The sequence below is a fragment of the Alternaria triticimaculans genome, assembly GCF_023758025.1.
Source record: "Alternaria triticimaculans strain BMP 0046 chromosome Unknown scaffold_3, whole genome shotgun sequence".
Classification (NCBI taxonomy): domain Eukaryota; kingdom Fungi; phylum Ascomycota; class Dothideomycetes; order Pleosporales; family Pleosporaceae; genus Alternaria; species Alternaria triticimaculans.
Window position 1 is genome coordinate 487,271 of NW_026055960.1, and position 12,969 is coordinate 500,239.

The window sequence follows — 12,969 nt, forward strand, 5'->3', positions numbered from 1 at the left end:
GCCGCAAGACTTCTACACGATCAACGTGCAACCCCATGGTGTTCTCCAGCACTGCTCATCATTTTGAAGTGCATAGAAGGGTACTTCAGTTACTTGCTACACGCCGTTCGATGATAAGTGTTCAAATCTCCTCATTTGAAAAGCGCCTTGAAACTACAGAAGGAAAGCCGTATGCCCGCAACGCCCCTGCAGTTCAACGCCAAATTCCCCATGCTAATAAATGCTGCAAAGCCCCGTGTAAAGTAAGAGAGAAGTACGGAAAGATTTAGGCCTCTCACTTCCCCTCTTCAGCAGCCAAGATACCTTCTTTGCACGATGCGCACACGAGTAAGGCGCAGTTAACGCACTCATGGGCGAGACTGAACTTCATGGAGAAGATGTTCGATGGGGCATTGAAGGTAGCCTGAGCCTTTCTATCCGCTCGTGGAGGAAGGACATCAGTGACGAAAGATGCATCGGATGCTCGACGTCGAAGCTCGATCTCTGATGTCGCGATGATGTTGCCGTAGGTATCTACTACCCGGTCGGGGTCGGAGTACACAATGTCTTCCATGGGCGATGCTTCGCGGAGGGATGCACTCTGGGATGGCACGCTTTGAGATAGTGGAGCGGTGATGGTGGTGGTAAGGTGAGGTGCTGTTCCAATGGCGCCACCTAGTTGGACGAGTCCGCGGGGAGGTATATATCGTCGCCCCCCTCGTCTTCGTCCTGTTCCTCGTCCGTGGCCTCTCGCGAATCCTGCTGGAGCCCTTGTTGCTGCGCCTGCTGGTACAGTCGACACTCTAAGTTTGCCTTTTGACGGGGCATCTGGTGCTTCGATCTCTGGATGTATGGAACACCAGCATTTTACGCATTCCATCTCAGCCGCGGAATCGTTGACCAGAGCTTTTGCGAGGGGAATTCTGTAGGTTTCGAAGCTGTGGTCACAGTTCCATGAGCGGTCCTGGTAGTCCTCTCCTGGCTCTTCACCAAAGTCTAGATCTTGATCCTCCCAGTAACGAGGCCCTCCAGCATCAAGATTACGTGGAGGCGCTGGCTGTGGCGTGGACATCGCTGCTGCGCCAACAGTCTCTTGCGCTTGAGATGTCTCGTTGGATAGCGCCGATGCATCGTTCGTGCCAGATGGAGACTCGCCCTCATCAGACTCCGTGATGTTGCCGTCACTGCCGTCGTCTTCCCCATATTCATTACACGCTCCACCACAGTCCTCCGGCTCGTCCATGCACATGTAGCAGAAGTGCGCTCCACATCGACACTCCATGTGCAGACAACCGTACATTCGTTTCAGTCCATGACCGCACTTTGGACATCTCTTGTATCCCCAGCTCTTCAGTAGCTCTGTGGTTTCTGCGTCGATGCCGAAATCAGAGATATTGCATATAGCGTCAGGATGAGCGATTTGCCGACACTCGAGACAGATCTCAGCTGAGCAGGTTGGACACGCAAAGACGTTCAACGTTGGCGTTCCAACACCAGAGTCAGCGCGCTTCCCTTGCTTTTTCGTTGCCTGATCGGGCAGGAGTCGTTCTGGAATGAAGGCCGAGCATATTGGCACTGGACAATAAAATGGATTTGGTGTGAGCCACTCTTCGTACTTGGATTTGAACTCTGTGAACTCCTCCTTCGTAAGATGCGGTTTTGCGTAATGGATTGGGATCTGTCCGCAGCACCTTGGAGGCATGCGCGTGGTATCTTTGCAGCATTCGGTGAACATCCTCTTGATGCACGACCCACAGTATGTACTGCCACATTGTCTGCATGGCTTCACAACCTCCTTTGAGTGCTTCGGGCTTTTGGAACCTGGTAGCTCCGTACAGCATATGATACATTGTACTTCTGGTAATGGTAAGGTAAGAGTGGGCTTTGCTGGTGGTGGAAGAGGCGGGGGCATGGTAATCGCGGGCGGGGGTTCAGGGTCGGTGTGATCGTGTTGGATAGACATGAGTCGACGCTCTTCTAAGAAGAGAAGGAACGAAGTGGTGATGTGTGGGGCTTGTTCCATAGCGATGGAAGGTGGAAAAGTTGCGAATGTTGTTGCGGGCGCGCTGTTGCGTCTTTGCGGAATAACTGGTACCGTGGTAGAGGTTGCAACGTTGATATCGTCGTAACAATAAGGGTCTGAGACCCGTGATGTGGCCTCTTGGCATTGCGTTTGTGCGTTTGCATGGTCAATGTCGTGATGTTGGGCAGTTGCGACTGGCGAGGCAGCAGCCTGCACGTGCGGCCGTACCGCTCGAGAGAACTTGGAACCCATACTAAACGAGATGGCTTATGCTACTGTGTCACATAGGGATTTCGACAGTATTACCTTAAATAGAGAACAGCATGCAGTTAGATGTGCGAGGTTTGACTCAAGGCTGTTGACTCAACGGAAGGCGCAGTGGTGCTGCCTGCAGGCAGCCAGCCTTGCGGCGCTGACAGTCATTGGCTTCGACGAGACATCATCACAGTACCCCACAGATACCAGACATCTCCTAGCTTCAATGAGACTGTGGCCTGAAGACGTATTTGATCGACCTCTTCACGTATGCTGATTGATCAATCAATGTCCCGAGACTCGTGTAGTACTGTGAGAGCGTGGTGAGGGCTGACCATGACGTCATATCACGAGCCTTCGCCCTTCAGCCATGTGACTCTGGTAGGGGCACAACAACAGAACCTCGAAACATAGGACATTCCGCCCTTTCGATAGCAGAGAGCTGCATCCGTTGAGGGTGCGATGTCGTGCACAGCCAGCAGGCGGCCTACTCTAGAAGCTCCACCAACCCCGCACGAGGTTTAGCGCCATCTGGGGCTTCATCTTTCGCTAGCTTTCACACTCGAAATCCATCATCCGAACCTGTGTCGCGGTACGCCTACTAAGAAACAGTTGCTGGATCCGCTTCTTGTCGCTACCATCTGATGAAGGTCACCTGGCCATCGTCTTGTATCCTAGAGATCATGGCGCGTACCGGCACGAAGGGTAGGCGTCCAGTTGTGTAGCTCAATGCTCTTCCTCAGATGTGATTACAGCCCCGAGTCAGACAAGTTGTCTGATGTTGCTGTGAAGCTCAAACTTTTTGTTCGCGATTCCTCGCCAGCTGGAAACCAGACATGCTTCGTCATCAATGTCGCAACTCTCGAAGCTAGCCCCTAGTGTCTAGCATCACGCTACAGAGGTGTTAGGCATTAGAATTGTACTAATTATTTATTTAGTTCTAAAGTATTTTTACTACTATTATAAACTAATTATTTTTTATTATAAAAAAGTATTCTTTACTTTTATAGCTTTAGTTATAATTTTAGTAAAATTTTCTTTATAGTATTATTATACTTCTTTTAGCTAAAGTTACTTAGTATTTTTAGTTAAAAGTAAATTAAAAAAATTATTATACTAGTATTAAAAGCGCTAATTATAAAGTTATAAAACTAAGTAAAAGCTTTATATTCTTACTTTATAAAGATATAAACTTTTACTAGTATAGTTACTATAAAATATATAAAAAAAAACTTAGCTTTAGCTTACTTATAAATTAAAGCTTTTATTTTATATTAGTATTTTCTTTAGTTAAGCTTACTAGTATTATAATAAGTAGTAATATACTTAAGTATTTTATTTTACTACTAGACTAAGTTCTAAAATAAAGTAGCTAATTTATATTTTTTATATATAAAGTTACTAGTATTAGTAAGTATATAAATTAGCTATATATTTTTTATAATAAAGATAATATTTAGAGTATTATAAAAAAATTTAAGTATTACTTATATAGAATTTTATACTTTAAAAATAAGTAACTATAGTATTATAAGATTTATACTTATAGTATAGCTACTTTTACTACTATACTAAAAACACTTATTAAATTACAAGTTAAACAACCTAAATTAGACACCTTAAAGCTAGTTAGACCCTAAGCCACGCACACGTAGGAAGGCGCATCTCCGAAAGCAATTAATTGTCGTCTCTAGCTGCTAAAAGTCCGTATGGCGCAGCATCAAAGACATGCTAGACTTGATCGGATTTAGGCTCGAAAAGAGAAGAACAGGCTCCACAATCTAAGTTCAGTGTTTCGACGGAGTGAAAAGTTCAATGTAATACGTGATATGTGATCCAAGTTATCTCAAAAGGCTCGGCTATAGGCTAGGCTCAACTGCGGATATAACATGACGGCCCGGTGCAATTCAATCTGACCGCACCGAGATGATGTTGAGTAAGCCTACGCCGTTGGGCACAACTCAAAGAGAGAGCTCCAATCTCTTGCATCGGCATCGTGGAATGTGGCGCAGACGGTCGTCTTCACCCGAAATACGCTCATGCGTTTATACGCTGGAACCTGGTAGACTTCTGCAGGCTAGACGTAATAGGCGCTATTTCCACGCGGAGCGGGGTATATAGCGTGAACGACTCATGCAAGTCCTTGCACAGGACGACGACATCTAGATTGACCACCACCAGCGATATGCCTTGAAAGCGCGAAGCTAATACACCGCGACTACGTTGATTAAGTTGCGATCGTCACACTGGAAAACGGGTACTCGGATATTGCTGGTATTCTTAGGACTCGGAGCCAACGTGGCTAGCGATGTTCTTGGGTAGGGATCGCAGACTATCGGTGTACCGCGAGGTACTTTTGACATTCAAGGTACTTTGTACCGTTTACAACGTAGTGACCGATCGAGAGACACAGCCAAGCATGGCGGATGGTTGACGACATGCCGAACAACGTACCGTCGGCTCGTGTCTCCGCTTGGTATTGACGCGATGCTGCTCTGAGAGAAGAGGTGTAGCACAAATGGGTCAGTATCGGGGTCAAGTTACTCAGACTAGATCAGTGACGTGAGTGACTTTCGTTGTACCACCTGCCGAGTGGGGCGGCCCACGAGAGCGTCCTGGTGCTTACTAGATCATCCGGTGGAAAAGCTCTCAAGCGCACCTGGTCGGCTGCTAGTTGCTCGACAGCACACGCCGAGGCAACGGTCCGGACGTAAACGTGAGCTTGCAAAACGGGAGCATGTCCTCAAAGAGTTTTCCCGAGGATTCGCCAATGTATAATGCGGGTGCTCCAGGTAATACTGGGGTCTACCCCGAGGAGCTATACCGCCGATTTCTCAGCCCAACGGAATGTCGGACCTCACAGCAGACGCTACTGAGCAGATGCTAGAGACCAAGGTTTGCGACTTTGCGGCGCAGTTGAAGACGGAAGCATGGAAGCTCGAATACGACACCAACCCCGCACTGGGTGTCTTGCCCTGGCCTTGGACGTCTTGAGCCAGCGAGACAGGGCGCCTCACGCACCTCCCACTGCGAGCTTGGCTGTTCTGTGGCGCTCGGAAAGGGCTTTTGAGTGTGAGCTTATATGCACGTCCGGGGTTGACGTAGGTAGATGACGATGTACACGGCCAGGGTCATTCAACGCGCGCCCGTGCGCGTAGCTCAAGGGAGACGGGAGAGAAGCAATATTTCTTCTTTCCCTTGTGGAGCTACCCTGACGTGATGCAGCTGCGAGAAGTCGATGGTCGCTGCATATGCGCAGCAGTCTTGACTGGAGACGGACCATGTGATGGGGCTTCCAAGGAAACATCGGGGCCAGAAGAACACAGCGGAGGCACCGGGGTGCGCTCCATCGAGTCATTGAGGGCTTAGGGGCGGGGATCAGCAGGTTCTGCACACGTCCCCCGCAGAAGAAGAGGCAGCCGCTTGCGCCTGGGGTCGTGACGGCGCATGGTGCTAGGGGACGGGTAGCTGGGCGCTGGGGAAGCTATGCCCTGCCCTTGTCACTTGCTGCTCGCGGCTGTGAATAAAGCTGTCAAGGCGCCCGGAACATTTGGCCTGTGTCTGCGAGCGCTCTCAACTCCTACTTGCATACTACCACAGTAGATTTATATTACTGTGTTGTTGTATCTCAATCGCCGCGTTTCCCAGCCAGCCGACGCCATGCTGTGGCTTGCACAAGCATTGTTTGCGGGCCTTGCCCACGCCCAGGTATGTTTACACATTCTCTAATTACGCACCACAACGCCGTTGGCACTGCAAGATATTTGTATTCAAGCTGCAGAGATGCTGCGCGATCTTGCGCATCTTGTTGTTGCTCTCTTCCCCTTTCTGCGCGCAGTACAATTCACCCCTGCAGCTGTGTTTACGAGCTTACGCTGATCATAAACAAGTACTCCAACAACACGGGCTCCAACGACACCAGCAGTCCATTGAACTTTGCAGAGAGTCCTCCATACTACCCCAGCCCGTACGTACAAATTTCGGCATTTTACAAGTCATTAGCCGTAGAAGTGGGCTTGACAGGTGTGGGGAAGAGCGAAGGAGCGCCGGCTCCACTTAGCTTTCACATGCGGCAGTTGCATCGCGACATGACCGAGCTTCACATCTGGAACACAATTGCTGACTCGAAAATAGCTGGGCAGAGGACACCACCGGCGACTGGGCTGATGCCATCACCAAGGCAAAGGCATTTGTCAGCCAGCTTACTCTCATCGAGAAAGTGAACCTCACCACCGGAACTGGATGGCAGAGTGACGCCTGCGTTGGCAACGTTGGCGCCATCCCCCGTCTCGACTTCGACCCTCTCTGCTTGCAAGACAGCCCTTTGGGTATTCGTTTCGCCGATTACGTCTCTGCTTTCCCTGCAGGTGGCACTATCGCTGCATCATGGGACCGTGGCGAGTTCTACCGCCGTGGCTACCAGATGGGTCAGGAGCACCGCGCAAAGGGTGTCGACGTGCAACTCGGCCCTGCTATCGGTCCTCTTGGTCGCCATCCCAAGGGTGGAGTAAGTTATTCGACCCAATCGCCTTAACATTCACTAACATCTGCCCAGCGTAACTGGGAAGGTTTCTCTCCTGACCCAGTCCTGACTGGTCATGCTGTTGCCGACACCGTCCGCGGTATCCAGGACGCTGGTGTCATTGCCTGCACCAAGCACTTCATCATGAACGAGCAGGAGCACTTCCGCCAGCCCGGTAACTTCGAGGACTTTGGCTTCGTCGATGCCATCAGCTCCAACTTGGATGACAAGACTCTGCACGAGCTCTATCTGTGGCCTTTCGCCGACGCCATCCGTGCTGGAACTGGATCCATCATGTGCTCTTACAACAAGGTCAACAACTCCCAGGTCTGCCAGAACTCGTACCTCCAGAACTACATCCTGAAGGGCGAGCTTGGCTTCCAAGGTTTCATCGTCTCTGATTGGGATGCTCAACACTCTGGTGTCTCTTCCACTCTTGCTGGTCTGGACATGACTATGCCCGGTGACACCGACTTCAACTCCGGCCAGTCCTTCTGGGGAACCAACCTGACCATCTCCATCCTCAACGGTACCGTTCCTCAGTGGCGTCTCGACGATGCGGCTGTCCGTATCATGGCCGCCTACTACTTCGTCGGCCTCGACGAGTCCATCCCTGTCAACTTCGACAGCTGGCAACGCGACACTTACGGATACGAGCACTACTACGCACAGGTCGGCAACAAGCTTGTCAACCAGCACATTGACGTTCGCATGGACCACTTCCGCTCCATTCGCCGCTCTGCTGCCAAGTCGACTGTCATGCTCAAGAACTCTGGCGTCCTCCCTCTCTCTGGAAATGAGAAGTGGACTGGTGTCTTCGGTAACGATGCTGGCGAAAACGAGTACGGTCCCAACGGATGCGCCGACCGTGGCTGTGACAACGGCACTCTGGCCATGGGCTGGGGGTCGGGAACCGCCGACTTCCCTTACTTGGTCACTCCTCTCGAGTCCATCAAGCGCGAGGTCACTGACAACGGTGGTGTTGTCACTTCCGTTACCGACAACTGGGCCTACGCGCAGATCCAGGCAATGGCTAGCCAGGTTAGCCACGCTATCGTCTTTGTCAACGCCGACTCTGGTGAAGGTTACATCACCGTCGATGGTATATTTTATCCTACTTTCATATCGAAACCTTACTAACTCAGGCACAGGTAACATGGGTGACCGCAACAACCTCACTGTCTGGCAGGACGGTGAGACTCTGATCCAGAACGTGTCGGCACTGTGCAACAACACCATTGTCGTCATCCACTCTGTCGGACCTGTCCTTGTCAACAACTTCTACGACAACGAGAACATCACTGCCATTCTTTGGGCTGGTCTTCCCGGCCAAGAGTCTGGCAACGCCATCGTCGACATCCTCTACGGCCGCCACAACCCCGGTGGCAAGCTTCCCTTCACCATTGGCAGCTCCCAGGAAGAGTACGGCCCCGATGTCACCTACGAGCCCACCAACGGCCACGGCAGCCCCCAGGACAACTTCGACGAGGGTGTCTTCATTGACTACCGCGCGTTCGACAAGAAGAACATCACTCCCATCTACGAGTTCGGTTTCGGTCTCTCCTACACCACTTTCGAGTACTCTAACATCAGTGTCGTCAAGGTGCCTGCTGGCGCATACGAGCCCACTACTGGCCAGACCATCGCTGCCCCTACTCTTGGCAACTACAGCAGGAACATTGAGGACTACCAATTCCCCGCCAACTTCACCCGCCCGGCCACCTTCATCTACCCCTACCTGAACTCGACTGACCTTGCTGAGGCGTCGCAAGACCCTGAGTACGGTGTCGACTACACGTGGCCCGAGGGTTCCACTGATGGCTCACCTCAGGCTCGCATCGCCGCGGGTGGTGCTCCCGGTGGTAACCCTCAGCTGTGGGATGTTCTCTACACTGTTGAGGCCACCATCACCAACAACGGCACCGTCGCTGGTGACGAAGTTGTTCAGTGCTACATTGCTCTTGGTGGACCTGAAGACCCCGTGGTCCAGCTCCGCGCCTTTGACCGTCTGAGCATCCAGCCCGGCATGAGCGCTACCTTCCACGCTGACATCACCCGCCGTGACATCAGCAACTGGGACGTCGCCGCCCAGAACTGGGTCATCTCCGAGTACCCCAAGACGGTGTACGTCGGTGCTAGCTCGCGTAAGTTGTTGCTTACTGCGGAGATGGACACGAGCGACTACACTTCCTAGAGGAGTCGTTGAGATCTGTATTGTTTGGATAAACACCATCAACAGTAATGTTCAATCCTTAATTGTCAGCTAGTTATAGCTAGTTTTATGAAGAAACGAATCTTTGTAACTATTGCCTGATGGTGTGTGCACGTGTCTTGCCTGTCAAACTTGGTGAAACCGCTACATGTACGCTTGATCGATCTAAACAGGCGGCTGTTGTGGCCTATCGCCATGGATTGAGGGGTAGTGCGTATCGCGGGCCGGCTGCGCTTCGGCGTGGAGCCTCGATGACGGTCAAGAGTCAAGGAATGCGTTTACGAGGTGACTAATGTAGCTAGAGCGATCAAAATTAGATGCGTCACGGGACGAACGCTGCAGAGCTGCGATCGGTGTGCATTGTCGACGCGGTATTCTACGACGTTCTTCGCTCATCGTGTAGCAGTACACACAGTAAGCGAGCGTGAGTAAGCGTCCGAAGCGGCAACGATTGGCGTCGTGTTGGTGGGCCGTTGGTGCAGCCAGCAGCGATCCTGTTGGCGGCATGCGAACGGTTTTCAAGCCCGATTGCATAGCGTCATTGTTTGCTTGGCTGGGCCCGACGCGCACAGTCGGCACCTGAGCGTTTGGGGCCTTTGGGGTGCGCTGGAGAAGCAATGCTCAGGGTGCAATGACAGGAAGCGGGCATCATATTGCAGGCGTCCCGTTTGACAGCGGCGCAGCGTGCATGTTTGGAAGCCTGGGTCTGGGTCGCTCACGGCTGGGGGCGCGCTGCCAGCTACCGCGTTATTTTGATCACGAGTGCGCACGGATAGCATCTTGAGCCAGGACACCAAGGCGACGTAATTTGTCCCCTTCCGTGCTCCTGCGGCTCTGCTCCATTATCTCTCTATCGATAGCCACCGACTATCTGACTATCCCACGCGTCGCGCATTGTCACCGTTGTCTCGCTGCGTCCTGAGGTCATCGCCACGCCTGCGCTAGCCACCAAGTCGCGTCGTGCTGGAATAACAAACACGCCGATACGTCGACCCTTCCGCCCACGACCGCGCGCTCTTCCACCCTCCTCGTCACCACCGCCCTGCGACGCCTGCCCCCGGCCCGCCGCCGCTCCCTGGACGACGCCTTCCAGTCGCGCGCAGTGCATTGGGAATCCAATACCGACGTTTCGCGGTAAGCAGCTCCCGTTCCGAGTGTGTCGAGTCGCTTGGTGGGGCGCCTGGCTGGCTGCTCTTCGCACGTCCGTGGCTGGCTCGTCCCTCTCCCATGGTCCGCCGTCACCACCCAAAACAAATAATACACGGATGCCCACACTCGCACAACTCTCGCTGATACATTTTCCTCCTCCACAGATTCGCTCGCTAGCCCCCCGCATGCACCATGTCGACTCGTAGAAGTCTTCGTTCGCGCAGAGACGCCCAGCAGCAGTCTGAACCCGACACGCCAGATGCCACGCCCTCGCGCAAGCGCAGGCGGGTGAGCAGCCCACACACCACCAGTGTTGCGGCGAACTTGTACTCACTCGCACAGTTGAATGGCGCCGCCCAAGAGCCCGCTGCTACGGCCGCCCCCGACCCGCCCCGTACCCGCATCACAGAGTCGGTCGCCAGCAACGACTCCAACACGACACTGCCCAACGGCGGAGACGCAGAAAACCCCATGGACCCCATAGAGCGCCAGAACATCGTCATAGCCGCCCTCCGCGTGCCCGGTTATGTGCCCCACGCTGCCATCGACTATGCCAACGACCTGCAGTCGCAGCGCAACAAGGGCAAGAACATCCCGGCCTTTGCCAAGATTGCTGCCCGCGACTGGTGCTTCTTCGTTCAGGACACGCAAGTTAGAATCGGCCGTGTAGACTCGAACACACGCTCCAACCTACAGAGCTCTCAGCCCGACATCTCTGGGCTGCCTCCAAGTGAATCCAACCGCCAGGACTGGGGCGTGCACATTGACCTCGGACCTGAGCGCCAGATATCCCGCGTCCACGCCGAGATCAACTTTGAGGTTGACGACCAGCAGTGGTACATCACTGTAAACAGCCGCAACGGTCTCAAGCTAGACGACCGCCATCTCACCAGAGGAGACAAGGCACCCCTACACTCGGGTATCTGTATCAGCATCATGAGCACTCAGATGCTGTTCCTTCTCGCCAACCAAGAGGACCACTTTCACCCTATGTTGTGGCGTCAGGTTAAGAATGAGGACGCTGCCGAGTCTGACAATGACGGCAACCCGCCGCCAAAACCCCATCAGCACGCGCATCCCAGCGGACCGACGCCCAAGCGCGACCAGTACGACCCGTTCCCACCGTCTTCGCACCCTCGCAACAAACACCAATCGTCACAAGCATACTACAACCAGATGACATCCACCCCGGGATACCCGCAACCCGGTACCCCCATGACTTTCCGCGGCGAGAAGGACCCGCGCAGCAAAGGCTCACCTGCTACCTTCTCTCGAGCAGTTCTACTAGAAAATGGCGACGATATTGACTACAGCTTAGACTCAACCAAAGAAATCAAGCCGCCTCACAGCTACGCCCAGCTCATCGGCCAAGCGATCCTCAGTAGCGAGGAAGAGATGCTCACGCTTGCCAACATCTACGACTACATCAAGTCTCGGTATGCCTTCTTCCGCCACACAAACAGCGGCTGGCAGAACAGCATTCGACACAATTTGTCCCTCAACAAGTCGTTTGAGAAAGTTGCACGCCGCACCGACGAGCCTGGCAAGGGTATGAAGTGGAAGATTGCAGAGTCAGAGAAGGAAGAGTTCATCAAGAAGCAACTGCTTAACCCTCGCAAGGGCGGTGTGGCAATCGGATACCGCATAGACGGCTCAGGGCCTAGTTCGCCCGCGCTGGGTAATCCATCTCAAGCCACCGAGCGCCTTGTAGGTGCCTTGGAGCGCGACAACCGCCAAAGCCAATACCCTCCTCGCGTCAAGTCGCCTCCACGATCCGCTACGCCCCCGCTTTCGTCGGTCCCGATGGCCACCGAATCCTACACTCCAGACCGCGGCCCACGCCCATTTGGAGGTTTCAAGCAATCGCCGACTATACGCGACCAGGATCGGTTCGTGACTCCGGCGAAGCGCCTTGTTTATGGAGCCAATGACGGCCAGGAACCTACTCACATCAAGCAGGACGAATCTCGACTGGAATCATCACCCGGTGTGGACCCCGTTAAGCAGAGTGTCCCTGGTATGAAGACAGACGTCGGTAACTCACCACCGACCCTGTACTCGGACACCGGGTCGAACAACATGAATGGCAACTACGATGCGAACCGAATGAACAATGCCCTCGTCACCCCACTTGTTTCCCGCCACGCACCCCGTCTCGCACCCCCAAGCACAGCTCAAATGCCCAGCCAGTACATGGCATTCTCCAGTCCAGCACCTTTCTGGAAGTTCGTCGACCTCCCCAGCACGCCTGCCAAAGCACCGCTCGAGCTCAGCCCTATCAAATTGCAACGTCCAGATTTCAAAGATGGCGATGACGACGACCACCCTAGTTCACCCCCCATGTTGCCATACAACAGCGCAGAGCCCGAGGATAACGAAGATCAAGACCAAGATGCCGAGGAGAAAGGCGAAGAAGAGGAAGATGCCGGCCCAGAGAGTCCAAGTCGTACCGTCTCCAGACCCGCCAGTCGGCATATTGGAAGCCAGCGTTCTCGATCGAATAGCAATGTCAACGGGCTTGGATTAGGTATCGTGGGCAACGGAGGGATGGTCCGCGGCGCCAGCCTGACGAGCTTCGAGGAGGAGCCTGAGCCCGAGGAGGAAAGCTACGATCTTTCAAAGTATGCTGCGAATGCGTCCTTCTCTTGAGTAATGGTACAATGCTAACATCTCAACAGGGGCTTCCAGAAAATCGGCTCCTTCCACCGCAGCATGGCTCAAGCTCACGGTCTCGGCAGCATCGGCAGTCGCGCTACCGCTACACCACCACCTCATCCTCCCCATCTCGCGCGCACCAGTGTCCCTGCAAACATGTAGACTGAGTTGCAG

At 53.4% G+C, this 12,969-nt stretch overlaps 3 protein-coding genes across 3 annotated transcripts; 2 read left to right on the top strand and 1 right to left on the bottom strand.

The window, feature by feature from the left end:
• Nucleotides 1-274: 274 nt before the first annotated feature.
• On the bottom strand, nt 275-1,681 carry J4E78_002836 (uncharacterized protein; the record flags this gene model as incomplete). The annotated part of the gene is made up of 1 exon (XM_049363481.1): nt 275-1,681. One exon carries the CDS (start codon nt 1,679-1,681, stop codon nt 275-277), a length of 1,407 nt encoding a protein of 468 aa, XP_049224146.1.
• Nucleotides 1,682-5,917: 4,236 nt separating this feature from the next.
• On the top strand, nt 5,918-8,973 carry J4E78_002837 (uncharacterized protein; the record flags this gene model as incomplete). Its single annotated transcript, XM_049363482.1, has 5 exons — nt 5,918-5,965; nt 6,148-6,224; nt 6,392-6,764; nt 6,813-7,881; nt 7,931-8,973. The coding sequence occupies 5 exons, from the start codon at nt 5,918-5,920 to the stop codon at nt 8,971-8,973; spliced, it is 2,610 nt and encodes an 869-aa protein (XP_049224147.1).
• Nucleotides 8,974-10,332: 1,359 nt separating this feature from the next.
• J4E78_002838 (uncharacterized protein) lies at nt 10,333-12,957 on the top strand (the record flags this gene model as incomplete). Its single annotated transcript, XM_049363483.1, has 2 exons — nt 10,333-12,761; nt 12,819-12,957. 2 exons carry the CDS (start codon nt 10,333-10,335, stop codon nt 12,955-12,957), a joined length of 2,568 nt encoding a protein of 855 aa, XP_049224148.1.
• Between the last annotated feature and the right edge of the window lie 12 nt (nt 12,958-12,969).